Genomic DNA, 14,808 nt, shown 5'->3' with positions numbered 1-14,808 from the left:
CCCAGAGGGCTGGACCTGGCTGCTGCCTCCCCCTCCCCGGGAAGCGGCTGGCCAGTGCATCAGGGAACACAGGTCTCTTTCCTCTGTCTTCCTCCATCAGGCTCCGGAAAGCTTTCCCCAGAGAAGACGCCCGACAGCAGGGGCTGCCTCCCGTGGCTTTTGTGACCCAGCCTGTTTCTCCATCTGAGCTGCAACCTCTGGGTGGGGGTGTCTGCACCTGGGGTGTGTGAGAGAGAGAGTGAGGGAGGGTGCCTGTGCCTGTGTGCGTGCATCTGTGTTCCTGCGGGCTGTGCCTCTCTGTGCACGTGTGTGCAGCCATGCATGCGTGTTCACACGTGTGGAGTGTGTGCGTGTGTCCGTGCCTGGGTGTTGCGGGTGGTGAGGCTGGCAGAGCGTCCTGACCCCTCGGGCCCCAGGCCTTGTCCCTCTTCTCCGTGTCCCAATCTTCCTTCAACCGCCTGCCCCGCCCCTGCCTTTGGTGGCCTGGAGTCCCCACCAGCTCTGGGTACTAGGGCGCCGGGCAGCGCGGGAACTAACGGGCAGAGTCTGTTGGGTCAGGATGACTGAAAACAGGCCCTGTCTTCAGTTTAGGCTCAGGCGGAAACCCCCCGGGGGCCTCTGGGGGCTGCGGTCGGTGCCAGGGGTCCCGAGCAGCTGCCTGAACGCGCACAGCGGCTCCTGCTCTGCAGCCTCCGCCCCGTGCCCGTGTTCTCGGGCCGGCAGCGCCCCCTGGTGCCGCCTCGGGTCTGTGCAGGGCCGGGCGGGCAGCGCGGAGCACCTGCAGGCGCCTCCATGGGTGACAGAAGACAGAGGGGCTGACCAGGTCTTCTACAGGTCAATGGGCGATCAACAGCTGAACGCGTAGCAGGGGGCAGCCAGGTGGCCTAAGAGAATTCAGCAAGGCCGACTGCAGGCCGAGAGTCACCGGGAACTCACCTGGAAGGAGTGGATGTGGCCGCCCCAGGACCACCCTGTTTCAGGTGCCCGGCCCTGGCCGTGGAGCCCTTGGACGTATCTGTTTCTTTAGCTGCAGTGAGCGGGGTCCCGGTGCTGAGCAGAAGACCCTGTGCTGCGGTCCCTGTGCTCCCTGGCAGCTGTGGGAGGAACTCTGACCTTTGGGGCCCCTGGGCACCTATCCTGTTGGTTCCTGCTCTGGGCTGCCGAGGGCTGGGTGCTGTGCTGCGTAAAAGGCCATATGGACAGGGCTTCTGTGTCCCCTGAGTCACATACTGCACCCTTATGCTCCCCTCAGGGGCCACACCACCTGCAGTGGTCCCTGGAGAGCAGAGGAAAGGTCCCCCTGGGCCAGATGGGGGCAACTGGTGGGCATCCTGCCCACCGACTGGTTGGGGGGCCTGGCTCTGCAGGAACGGAGGGGGGGCGGGCCAGGGGCTTTCCCTCCAGGAGTGGTAACAGATCAAAGAACATCTACCCCAAACCAGACCAGACTCAGCACACACCTTACCCAGGGCTCCAAAGACACCATAGTGGGGAGTAGAGAGGGAAAGAGACCGACAGAGACAGAGAGAGGGAGAGATTCAGAGCAAGGCGGGGTGGGGTACGGAGGAGAGGAGGAGAGACCCCAGCCCTTCTCACCTCACAGACCGCTCGGGCTAACTTGGCCCCACCCCCACCATCCACCCTCCAACCCCACCCCCACCCGCCCCCAGGGCTGAGCAGAGACCTCTGGGACATGGTCACGCACACACAGAGCCTGTTCCAGAAGGCAGGACCCTGTCCCTGCCCCAGCTTCCGGCTGGCAGGGCTGTGTCAATGACTTCTGGCCAAGCAACCCCAGGAAATGGCATTCCATGGGGTCAGGTGGCTCCTCAGTGCCTTTTCCCGGCTTTTCATGTAAAATCATGGCAGGCAGCATCGGGAAGTGTCCCACACCCCTACAAGCTCAGGGGGAGGCCACCTTTACCCACAGGGCCAAAACGTGGGTGCAGGCTCCCCTCTGGAGTGGACGCGCTGAGGGCACACCGAGGCCCCGGCCCCCTCAGCGGCATCAGAGCAGCACACAGGGCCCGGTGAGGGTGGCCTCCACCCCTCCACCACACCAGGCACGGCTCGGAGCCAGGCCGGAGGGAGGGTGTCAGCTCTGCAATGCATCCAGTAGTTTCCACCCTTGGCTGTGAAGAGCGGCGTTTCCTGACAGAAGTTTCTAGCACATGTGTGCTGGCGAGGATGCGGTCGTCTACTTGCTGGGCACACACTGCGCCAGGCTGAGTGGAGGCCCCCAAAGATGTGCAGCCCCGCAAACCTGTGAGTGCCGCCTCAGATGGCAACATGATGACAGGTCTGGAGCGGGGAGAGTCTCCCGGGTCACCCACCTGCACCCTGTGCTGGGCCAGGTAGTGCCCCCCACCCCACCAAGATTCACATCCCTTCTCCGGGGAAGATGTGCGCGATGTGACAGCCCGTGAGTCCGTCCATTCCGGGGACAGTATGGGGGTCACTGCGGGGGGCGGGTAAACAGAGGTGCTTCAGCCCACAGAAACAAGCTAATTGAGTTTTTCTGTTTGTTTGGTTTTGAGTGAAAACGTGAACATTTTATCCAGCTGCTTTTTAGATTCAAGAGCAGGAGCAGCCAGCACTGCTGAGGCAGTCACACGTATACAGCTTCACGGAGCAAGCACCCAGCCAGGGCCTTGCTGACTGTGGCTGCTAATAAAACAGCAGCAATTTAGTTTCATAAAATTGCTAATAGTTTTCTTAAAATGCCATTGCACTTAAGCATACATAGGGACACCCCCATCGTCTCTGTCCTCCAGTGGGAGGATATGAAGCTGTAGACTGGAGACTGGCCAGGGACAGAGGCAACTACTCCCTGAAATGATGTCACCCTGTGCAAGCACCTTCCCCAGGCCAGGCCAGGCCTCAACACCCCCAAGCACCTTCCCCAGGCCAGGCCAGGCCTCAACGCCCCCAAGCACCTTCCCCAGGCCAGGCCAGGCCTCAACGCCCCCAAGCACCTTCCCCAGGCCAGGCCAGGCCTCAACACCCTCCAAGCACCTTCCCCAGGCCAGGCCTCAACACCCCCAAGCACCTTCCCCAGGCCAGGCCTCAACACCCCCAAGCACCTTCCCCAGGCCAGGCCAGGCCTCAACATCCCCAAGCACCTTCCCCAGGCCAGGCCTCAGCACTCCCATCTGAAAATGAGATGGGATTTCTGAGCCCCCTTTCAGTGCTGACAGCCCCCGGTTCTCCCGGAACAGGAATAAGTTGGCAAGCTTGTCAGAGAAACAAAGGAATAACGCAATGCATCCTATTTTCTATATAGGGCAGGGCAGTGGCCACACCCCAAACACAACAGAAACTGCTGTTTTACTTGGGTCTGGGACCAAGCAAGAGCTTCTCCCAGAATCCAGGCTAAGCCTGCTCTCTCCCGGAGCAGGGGGTAAAATCCCTCAGAACTACTGTATGTTGGGGAGTTGGGGTCGGAGGCGCAGGGAGGCAAGCCCTGACTATGCAATTAAGGAAAACCTATAATTTTTATTATACAAGCATCGTATGTTTATTGCAGAAACTTTAGGAAACACAAACTTAACAAAAAAAAAAGAGGAAAAAATCCCTGTAATCCCAATCCCCAGAGAGACAACAATATTTCGTACATATCCTTCTGAACTTTCTTTTATGCCTAGGAACCTTCACACATTGATTTTTTATTGAAGGATCAAATCATTCCTAATGTTGGATAACCTCCTCATTAAACAGTTGTGAACAGGTTGTCTCATATATTGTGTCCATATTCCCATTTGCCATATTATAATGGTATGTTTGAATATAGTGTCATATTTTAAAATACGTTATAATAATCATTACCATTGTTTGAGTGCTTACTGTGTGTCCGGCAGTGTACTGAGTACTGTGGACACATTATCTCATTTAAATCTCACAGCAGCATAAGTGCTATTATGATCATTTCCTTTTAAAGATAAGGAAACTGAAGCTGAAAGAGTGAAGGAATGTTCCCTGAATTACACATCTAGTTACCAGCAGAGTTTCAGTTTCCACCCAAGTGTGGCCACCTTCAAAGCATGTGCTCTTCAGGAAAGCATTTTCCATAGGAACCTTTTTCCACAGGAACCTTTTTCCCTAGGAACCTTTTTCCATAGGAAACTTTTTCCATAGAAAGCACCATCCCTTGGTAAGGATGTGCAGTAGTTTATTTAACCAGACCCTACTTCTGAAACGTTGTTACTATTATCCACCACGCTGATCTGAACGTCCAGGAGCATATGTATCTGTGCACTTCTCTAATTATTTATTAATTATTTAATAATTCTAATTAAAGGAGGAGAGCAAAAGAGTTACCCCAAGATGGAGTGCCCCAGACTCTCTCCCAGGACCCCTGCCTGCCAGCCTGTCCATCAATTTCACAAAAGTCATAAAAGGATCAATGTACAGTGTGTTTTCCTGTCTGGTGGCTGTCCCCACCGCCTGCGTTTCATGGAAGAGCGATTAAACCATTTCAGCTCCCTTTCCGGGAACCAACTCAAGAAACATGCCACCACCCCACTCTTAGATCTGGAGGACCCAAGCCCTCATATACCCTGTCTGTCCTTTCCCAGACCCCAGATGGAGTCTTCTGAGGTTCTCCATCCCACAGCCCTTCACCTCTATCCTGCCTCCACTTGCCCCAGCAACCTGATCAGCTTCCACAGAATCCCAGGAAATGCATCCAGCAGGCCCCACTTTCATGGGGTCCGAGCCCGTCAGAGAGCAGCAGCTTGGGCCTGATGCCTGCCTGCTGCTCCTCTGTGTGGCTATGGCTGGAATAGAAGCTTCCAGAGCTGCTCAACAGTGAATTTCATAGAAGGTCAGAGCTGGACAGGACTTCAGTGCCCATTCCAACCCTCTCCAAATACAGGTAGAGAAACTGAGGCCCAGAGAGGGACAGGGACTTGCCCAAGGTCACTCGGGTTGTTACAGGCAGAGCCAAGACCGCAAACCATTTCTCTGGACTTCCATCCCCACCCCTTTCCATACACAACCCTCCATCTGCCTTTTCCTGATTTCGCCAAGAACCACTAGAAGATCACGAAGAGGCAACATCAGGAGCAGGCTCTGAGTAGGCTCCAGATCCTTCCTTCCTCTCCACTCCTCAAGTGTGGAGACGTCCTGGAAACTCCTCATCCCAAATCCCCGAAGATCACCAGCAGGAGCCACTTACCTGCACTCACGTCTGTGGTCGGCCTCGTCCAGGCAGTGGTGGGCGTGGCTGTTGGGGGCTTCATCGTGGTCTTCGCTGAGGTTGTGGTCTTGGCTAAGGTGCTGTTCGTCCCTCGGCTGCTGTTGGTTGTAGTCGGAGGGACAGAAGGAAGAGGGTCCCTGCTGGTGGGGAAGGGCCCCTTGGTTGTGCTGTCCATGGTCGGTGTCTCTGAAGGGGTGAAGTTCTTGAGGGCGGCTTCCGAGGGGCTGTAGGAGGAAGCAGAGCTCCCAGCAAAGGAAGTTGTTTTGCCCACTGCTGACCCAGCCTCTATGGAGACCGGAGCTGCTCCTGAGACTTTCACGTAACTTGGTGTCTCAACAGAGAGGGCTGAGGTTTCTTCCAGGGGATTCCTGCTAACTGTGACCAGAGCTCCACTGAGGGTCGTGGCCCTGGGTGCTGTCACTTCTCTTTCTGTGGCGCTGTTAGTGGGGAGTGGGTTCCCGTGGCATCAGGTGCAGCTGACTCTGTGGTGCCGGCTGTGGACAGGGTCTCGGCAGAGGCTGTGACCTCAGTGATGTGTGGTTTTGCATCAGTGGAGTCAGGCAGAGCTGGTGGATCGGAGGTGGACGAGGCCTTCACCCCTTCCGTGGGGATGTGATCTGTCTGAGGCCCCAGGGATGCTGGAAGTCGTTGTTTCTATTTCTGTGATGCTGCAATTGATAACCTCAATGTGAGTGACAGTCACCAGGGCTTCAGCAAGGAGAGTGACATCAGATCCCAGGGACCATGATGGGGTGATGACTGGATGGGGGCCGTCGGAAGAGGCACCGCTCTCTGAGGCCCGTGACGGGGTGATGACCGGATGGGGGCGTCGGAAGAGGCGCTGCTCTCTGAGGACAGGCCCTTAGCTTCTGTGGAGGTGTGAGCCAATGTCAATATGTCCATTGTGAGTGTCTTTGCCTCTTCAGAGCTGTCATTGGTGCAAAGGGTGTCAAAGATGGCTTCCTCGGGATCACTGCCTGTGATGGTCTGAACTGTGCTCATTCCAGCTCCCTCGGGGCTGCCACTGGCGGCTGATGTCTCCACGGAGGTGGCGATCAGCACCATGAAGTTGGGAGATGTTTTTGTGAAACTCCTGGTCTCTCTTGCAGGGGAAATTCTCTTGGCTCCCCTGGTCTCTGCTTCTGGAATGGGGCCGGCTGGGGTTGAGGCCCTAGAAGAGGTCTCAGTGCTCAGCGTTTGAGTTTCCAGAGCAGCGTGGCCTGGTGCTGGAGTCATAGCGGGCACTTCTGTGTCGTCCGTTGTCATCGCAGTGTCTGCTCTGCAGGTGCTGGGGCCTGTGTTGGTTAAGACTGACTTGGTGAGCCTGGGTTCCAGTGGACTTCACACAAGCTATTGCGTTTACACCCTGGGCACTTCTGGGAGGAGGGTGGGGCGGGGGAGTGCCGTTACCTCATTTTTCATCTACATAAGCGAACAAGAAGGAGGCAGTCCTGGGAAACCCAGGCCTGTGTGGCAGCCATGGAGCTGGAGTTGCCATGGCTGGTGTCCTCTGAAGCCCTGACAACTCACTTGGGGCCAGCAAGCCCCAGGATCTGCTGGCTATCGGCCTGCGTCTTTAAGAGGGCATGTGTGGGGCCAGCGTCCACCTTCCAGGGTGAGCCAAGAAGGCAGACCAGCGTCCAGGACTCGCAGAGCTTTCTGAACCTCTGTCCCCTTCTCCGGATACTTTTCTCATCCAACACATACTTCCCCATGGAAGTAAAAACCCTTAAAAGACGAGAAAGGCCTATGATTTTGCCTTTTGGGGTAGCTGGGTGGATCGAGGCAGGGGAACCTCCAGAGACAGGGTGGGCAGTGCTGCTGCCAAAGCGAGGGAGCCGGCAGAGTCCTTGGGGCTCCGGCAAGGGAAAGAGGGCACCCCCCACCCTGCCGAGGCCCCTCCTGAATGAGGGCTGAGAACTGCAGGGTTGGAGCCTGGGAACCATAGAAACCGTGGCCAGGCATTTTCCACGGGACACCGGGAGCCAGCTGAGGCAACACCTAGCTTTTCAGAGAGCGGCTGCCGGCACTTCTGCCTGGAGCAGAGGCCTGTTCCCTTGACTGGCCCTGAGGTGGGAGGAATGGGAGGCCCCGAGGGAGGCTACGGTGGGATATCTTCCCCAGAGACAGGGTCTTGCTCTGTTGCCCAGGCAGGTCTTGAATTCCTGGGCTCAAGCGATCCTCCTGCCTCAGCCTCTTGAGTAGTTTACTACAAGATCTTTTCTGGCCTGAGAAAGGGGGCCTCCCCTGTCTAGAGGGAGATCGGGCTCTCCCTGTGAGTGGGCCAAGGAGCCTCTTGGAGAGGGTTTCTAGATTTAGCAAATAAAAATACAGGGCACTCGGTTAAATTTGAACTTGCATTTCAGATAAACGATGAATAACTTTTTAGCATGAGTATTTCTCATGCAATATTGGCTACGTACTTACACTTAAAAAAAAATTGTTGCCTGAAATTCAAATGTAACTGGATGCCCTGTGTTTTATCTGGTAATCCCAGTCTTGGAAGGAAAAGGATCAAATACGAACCCCCTAATTCTCTGAGCCTTCTTGGTCCAGCCCACACAGCTGGAAGCCCAGAGTGGTGCCCTTGGAGCCTGACTTCCCCTGGCACATTTTCCGGCTTGTCCAGGAGCCCCGGGGTGTCCTTTCTGCTGTGAAACCTCCTCATGCTCCCCAAGCCCACAGCCTCTCGGGTCCTGGGGGGTCTTCTCAAATACAGCAAATCCCGGCCCAGCCCCTCGGTAGCTCTGGAACACTGCGGCTCTCCTGGTACAATCTTCAAATCTGGTGGAGAGGAAAGCGTGTGGACTTGGGACCCTGAGTTGGAGAATCTGCTCTCTGCCCTGTGACCCTGGCCAAGTCTCTCAGCTCCAAGCCTGCATTTCCGCACCTGTAAGGTGGAGCTAACGGGACACGTGCAGCGCAGACCAGGCCACGGTGAGCACAGGCAGGAGGCCACGGGGTGCAGTGCTCAGGCCTGTGGGGAGTCAGATCCTGGCTCCGAGGAGTTGTTACTGGATGCCCAGAAGCACAGTGGCCTCACCCTTAAAGCAGTGGAGGTGGGGGGTGGTAAGAACAGGGCGGATCTTGCAGGGCCGTTGTGAGGATTAAAAATATAATGTATAATGATGCGTCAAAGTAGGTTCCTCAGTCCTAACAAATGTGCCGCTCTGGTGGGGGACATTGATGATGGGGGAGGCTGTGAGTGGTGGGGATGGGAACTCCAGACTCTCCACTGCAGCTTTTTTTTTTGAAACAGAGTTTCACTTTTGTTGCCCGGGCCAGAGTGCAATGGTGCGATCTCAGCTCACTGCAAACTCCACCTCCCAGGTTCAAGCAATTCTCCTGCCTCAGCCTCCCGAGTAGCTGGGATTACAGGCACCTGCTACCACCCCCGGCTAATTTTGTATTTTTAGTAGAGACGGGGGTTTCTCCATGTTGGTAAGGCTGGTCTCGAACTCCCAACCTCAGGTGATCTGCCCACCTCGGCCTCCCAAAATGCTGGGATTACAGGTGTGAGCCACCGCGCCCGGCCTCTCCACTCGAGATTTAGAGCGAGCATAGAACTGCTCTAAAAATAAATAAATAAATCCTTTTTTTTTAATGTATGTGATGAGTTTGGCACAACTCCTATTAGCGACAGGTCAGGGTTTATTCCCGTCTTTCACAAAAGCCCTGCCTGTCAGCATCCACCCTTCCCAAGCAGTTTGTGGCAGTTGGACTTTTCACACGAAATCTGTATTTTGAAGGAAATCCATGCTAGGTAATAAACTTAGAGGAGTCAGAATCTTGTTAAGCCACATTCTTCAGCTTTCTGCACAATGATCACCAGCTGGCACCTCCCTGCAACCCCGCGCTCCATGCCCCACTTACTGTCCCACGTTCATAAAGACAAACTCTCAGCCACCCCTTACGATGGCAGCGTCATGGTTGATTAGTGTGTACTGCAGCGCCAGGCACGCTTACACTCACACACACCGTCATGGTTGATTAGTGTGTACTGCAGCGCCAGGCACACTTACACTCACTCACACCGTCATGGTTGATTAGTGTGTACTGCAGCGCCAGGCATGCTTACACTCACACACACTGTCATGGTTGATTAGTGTGTACTGCAGCGCCAGGCACGCTTACACTCACACACACCGTCATGGTTGATTAGTGTGTACTGCAGCGCCAGGCATGCTTACACTCACACCGTCATTTGCACACTCTTTATCAACAATAATAGCACTTCACAGGTAGCACTGTGATTCATTATAATCAACCCGAGAGAGCCTGCCCTTGCCCATGAAGGGTGGCTCATACTGAAATTCACACCCAGAGCCCCACTAGGGGAGAGGCCCACCAGGCCCTTCTAGGCCTCCTTACCTGCAGAGCTCCCAGAGACCCCAACCTCCCAGCAGAAGAAAAGGGACAGAGTCAGACCCCAGAGAGCCCATCCTAGCCGGCCACCGCCGCTCCACAGAACTGCTGGCTGTCTCTCGCGGGTACCTTTTCCTGCTTCCTCAAACCGGGGAGGAGGGGCAGCCTCCTGCCCAGGTGTGTGACTGAGTAGTTTCCAGGATGTGGCCAAGTGATCACAAATGTGCAGGCTGAGGCTGTCAGCAAGCTGACCCCCCGCCTTCCTTGCCCAGTAAACACTCCACTGAAATTTGATTTGAAGATGTGGAATCAGTAGCTTTTTTTTTTGACATGGAGTCTCTCTCTGTTGTCCAGGCTGGAGTGTACAGTAGTGAGATCTCGGCTCATTGAAACCTCTTCCTCCTGGGATCAAGCAATTCTCCTGCCTCAGCCTCCCGAGTAGCTGGGATTACAGGTGTGTGCCACCATGCTGGGCTAATTTTTGTATTTTTAGTAGAGACGGGGTTTCACCATGTTGGCCAGGCTTGTGTCGAACTCCTGACCTCAGGTGATCCGCCTGCCTCAGCCTCCCAAAGTGCTGGGAGTACAGGCGTGAGCCACCGTGCCCAGCCAAATCACTTCCTCATCGACCCCTCAGTCTTGTGCTGGGAAAGCCACAGGAGCTCACGTTTCACCACCACCCCATCCCGTGCCTGGAGCTTGGGCTTTGAGTCAGACCCGGTTTCATTCCTGGTCCTGGGCATGATTAGCTCTATCACTGAGGGCGAATTTCAGAGCCAGGCTGAACCTTCACTTCCTGCTCTGTAAATGGATAAACCTGCCTCGCTGGGCTGTTGTCGTGAGGATCACATGCAATAGTAAAGCTCTTACACAGTGCCTGCTACACAGTTGATGCTTATCAAAAATATATACCTCTTAGGTGCTCAGTAAATGAGCGAGAACCCTGACATCCATTCTGATCCTCAAGCGTTGGGGAGAAGAGACGGCTCCCCAGTGTGGGACAACTCTAATTGCTAACATCCTTCCATCTTCATCATCCTGTGATTCTACATCCCAGTCAAAGCCAGGAACATTGGCCAGGCCGAAGGCACGGGGCTGGAGAAGAGACTAGCTGGGAAGAGAGAAAAGATGAGTGCACTCATCTGGTCTCAAGGCCTAGGAAGAGAGGACGCGTGAGGGTGATGACTCAGCCAAGCTGGAGATTCAGCCATGAGAAGGTACTTGCAGTTACCAAATATATTTCCAAACTCCCTAGAGAAGAGTCTTACTCCCTCCATGTGCCACGGACGTGAACTGTTATGGCCACTGGCCAGTGACCAGACAAGGTATCTTGGGAATTTCAGGGCAGGAGCGCTGATGAAGGCAGCTCTTGGGTAGAAGAAAGCCTGCTGGATCCGCATCAGGGAATCACAACATCTCAGAGCTGGAAAGAACTTTAAATCCAGGCCGGGTGCAGTGGCTCACACCTGTAACCCCAGCACTTCGGGAGGCCAAAGTGGGTGGATCACTTGAGGCCAGGAGTTCGACACCAGCCTGACCAACATGGCAAAACCCCATCTCTACTAAAAATACAAAAACTAGCCAGGTGTGGTGGTGCACGCCTGTAATCCCAGCTACTTGGGAGGCTGATGTCGGAGAATTGCTTGAACCTGGGAGGCGAAGGTTGCAGTTAGCTAAGATTGCTCCACTGTACTCCAGCCTGGGCAACAGAGCAAGACTCTGTCTGAAAAAAGAAAAGAAAAAGAAAATTGGAAGGTCCAGGTTCCATTTCCAGCTCTCTCCTTAACACTGACCCAGGAGCTGTGTGAACGTACAAGTTATCTGCCGTCTCTGGGCCTCCGTCAACATGATCTACAAGGTCCTTTTGGCCCCGTGGTCTGGGGTTCTGCATTGGGTGTGTGACATTGTCTTCCAGAAATTTACTCTTAGCACTGACCAAGAAGCTGTGTGAACGTACAAGTTATCTGCCCTCTCTGGGCCTCCGTCAACATGATCTACAAGGTCCTTTTGGCCCCGTGGTCTGGGGTTCTGCGTTGGGCGTGACATTGTCTTCCACAAATTTACTCTGCTCTGGGCTGTGCTGCTGGGAAGAAGGAGGGAATGGGAGGAGGAAGACTCCCCAGAAGAGGCTGAGGGGGGTCCATAGGGGACAAAACCCAGCACTTGGGGTGGGGATCTTGGACACCATTGATCTGTAGGCTGAGCCCCTTCCATCCTCCACTCAGCCCCAGCTCTTTGCTTATCAAATGAGACAAGGACTCCCCCTGGGAGGAGTCAGGTAGGGAGAGGAGGCCAGGGCCACAGCAAGGACTGTATTCTCTTAGACCCCATCTAGTAGCTGCGACCCACTGTGAGGCTTAGCCCAAGGGAAGATGGAGAAGAGACTAAGCACCAATGCAGCTCCTCTCAGCCACCCCAGCCCTCCTCCAGCCCTGCCCCCGCAGGGATAGGGGCTTCCTCATTCCAGCAGCAGGTGAGTCCACCCCAGCCTGTTGCAGATGAGGAAGTGAGGAATCCCTGGAAAGGAAGCCTGGCTAAAAGCTTCCCTGGGTTTGCTGAATTTTGGACCATTTTCCTCGGTATTTGGGAAATTTACAAGACTGGGCAGATGACTGTTAGCCCTGGGGGCCATAAGAGTCTTATGCAGAAAGTTCCTGGGCCATATTTTAGCCAAACTCAGCTCTCACCTTGAATGAGCGTAGGAGGCTAGTTCATTAATTTAACGCATGTAGGGAATTCCTTCTACATGCCAGACATTGCTCCAGGCACTTGGAATACATCACTCAGTAAAAGAGATCCCGGCCTTCATGGAACAACTCTCCTAGTGAAGAGAGACAGCAAACTGTGAACCCCGAATATCTCAGGCAGGTCTCAGTTCATTTAGAAAGTTTATTTTGTGAAGGTTGAGGACTCGCGTCCATGACACAGCCTCAGAAGGTCCTGGTGACGTGTGCCGAGGTGGTCAGAGCATAGTTTGGTTTTACACGTTTGAGGGAGACATGAGACATCAATCAACATATGTAAGACGAACATTGGTTCAGTCTGGTAAGGTGGGACAACTCAAGCAGGGAGGGGGCTTCCAGGTCACAGGTGGGTGAGAGACAAATAGTTGCATTCTTCTGAGTTTCTGATAAGCCTCTCCAAAGGAGGCAATTAGATATGCATCTATCTCACTAAGCAGAGGGGTGACTTTGAATAGAACGGGAGACAGGTTTGCCCTAAGCCGTTCCCAGCTTGACTTTTCCCTTTAGCTTCATGATTTTGGGGGGCCCAAGACAGTTTCCTTTCACATTTCCCCCTTTTCTTTTTAAAAATCTTTTGGAGAAAGCATTTTAGAAGAAAATGAGTCTCTGGTCTCAGGTTTCATCGGGTCTGTCATGGCTAGGATGGTTTATTCCTAGATAGGTAGGTCCCAATAGCTACCCTAGATAGGTAGCTCATTATTAGCAGGTTGAGAATACTCATGTCCTATGAAGAGAAAATAGGAGGAGGAAGGGAGAAAAACAACAAACAAAATAACGATCCTAGAAAATTGATATAGGCCACATTACTCTGAAGTCCATACGTCAGTAGGCAGGTATGAAAGTAGCTTATATATGTAAACAGGTTGCTGTTATTTTCTTCTGAAGTTTAAGTTGTCTAGCTTCAGTTCACAGGGCTTCAAAAAGCACAGCTTAGCTTTCAGTGACTCCAAATGAGGAAAAATGGGAAAAAAGAAAGGGAAAAAATTGAAAACGTTATATTGAAGACTTGTAGCCAAGAAAAATTAGAATTTGGTCCAAACTGCAGAAAATAATAAAAATGGAAAAACATTAGGCAAGACTAGAATCTAACAATAGGTGTACTATAGTTCTTAAAACATAGTTTTTCTCTCTCCAGTTTCTCATTTTTACTAAAGACAAATCATGGTAGGACTGATTTCCTTTATTATTCTTGGCCTGATTATTTGTATACAGTGCAGCAAGAATAATTATTTTTTTACACAGGCTTTTAAATTGGCTTTGATGAAACTTTGTTCCATAGAAGGAATCTCAGAAAAGACTTGTTTAAAGCTGAGCCCTGCCATGGATTTGTACCATCAAATACCTATGAGTTGCATGAATTCCTCTCCTTTTGAGGGTCCAAGGTAAAACTTGGGGCTCCTGGGCCTGTCGGAAAGTGACATTCTTTACTTACCACAGGGCAGGAACCCTGTTCAGCGACTGTGTAGACAGAGCATGTGGCTTTTACTGGCTTCATAAAACAAGTTTAATTCCTTAAAGGAAAGCACATCATTCTAGTCAAAGTGCTGGTAAAATAACCAGTTTCTCCAATTGTGTCCTGTTACAAATAAAAACAGATTATTACTGCACTTATGCAAATAACTATATTGTGATAAGTTAAGGATATTCACAAACAGTTGCCAAATTCTGGAGAAATCAGGTAGAGAGAAATGAATATGCTCCAAATTTTGTTCATAGGAGTACAATAACTTGTTAAAAGCTGTCAATAGCTCAAAAGAAAAGTTTCCTTGACTCTGAAAAAACAAAACAAAGGATCAACAACTTTTTTTTTTTTTTTTTTTATTGATCATTCTTGGGTGTTTCTCGCAGAGGGGGATTTGGCAGGGTCATAGGACAATAGTGGAGGGAAGGTCAGCAGATAAACAAGTGAACAAAGGTCTCTGGTTTTCCTAGGCAGAGGACCCTGCGGCCTTCTGCGGTGTTTGTGTCTCTGGGTACTTGAGATTAGGGAGTGGTGATGACTCTTAACGAGCATGCTGCCTTCAAGCATCTGTTTAACAAAGCACATCTTGCACCGCCCTTAATCCATTTAACCCTGAGTGGACACAGCACATGTTTCAGAGAGCACAGGGTTGGGGGTGAGGTCACAGATAACAGGATCCCAAGGCAGAAAATTTTTCTTAGTACAGAACAAAATGAAGTCTCCTATGTCTACTTCTTTCTACACAGACACAGCAACCATCCGATTTCTCAGTCTTTTCCCCACCTTTCCCCCCCTTCTATTCCACAAAACTGCCATTGTCATCATGGCCCGTTCTCAATGAGCTATTGGGTACACCTCCCAGACGGGGTGGTGGCCGGGCAGAGGGGCCCCTCACTTCCCAGTAGGGGTGGCCGGGCAGAGGCACCCCTCTCCTCCCGGACGGGGCAGCTGGCTGGGCGGGGGGCTGACCCCCCCACCTCCCTCCCGGACGGGGTGGCTGGCCGGGTGGGGGACTGACCCCCCCACCTGGATCAACAACG

At 52.9% G+C, this 14,808-nt stretch overlaps 1 protein-coding gene across 1 annotated transcript; it reads right to left on the bottom strand.

Moving 5' to 3' along the window:
• Positions 1-582: 582 nt before the first annotated feature.
• On the bottom strand, positions 583-6,655 carry LOC129532531 (mucin-20-like). The gene is given in 8 exon segments (XM_055382149.2): positions 583-778; positions 937-1,276; positions 1,925-2,484; positions 4,556-4,796; positions 5,177-5,659; positions 5,662-5,816; positions 5,818-6,025; positions 6,028-6,655. Coding segments are annotated over 8 exon segments (2,619 nt in total). The 5' UTR covers positions 6,464-6,655.
• Positions 6,656-14,808: the final 8,153 nt, after the last annotated feature.

This window comes from Gorilla gorilla, chromosome 2 (genome assembly GCF_029281585.2).
Source record: "Gorilla gorilla gorilla isolate KB3781 chromosome 2, NHGRI_mGorGor1-v2.1_pri, whole genome shotgun sequence".
NCBI lineage: Eukaryota > Metazoa > Chordata > Mammalia > Primates > Hominidae > Gorilla > Gorilla gorilla.
Note: the sequence above shows the minus strand (reverse complement) of the source record. Positions and strands in the feature narration are given on the sequence as shown.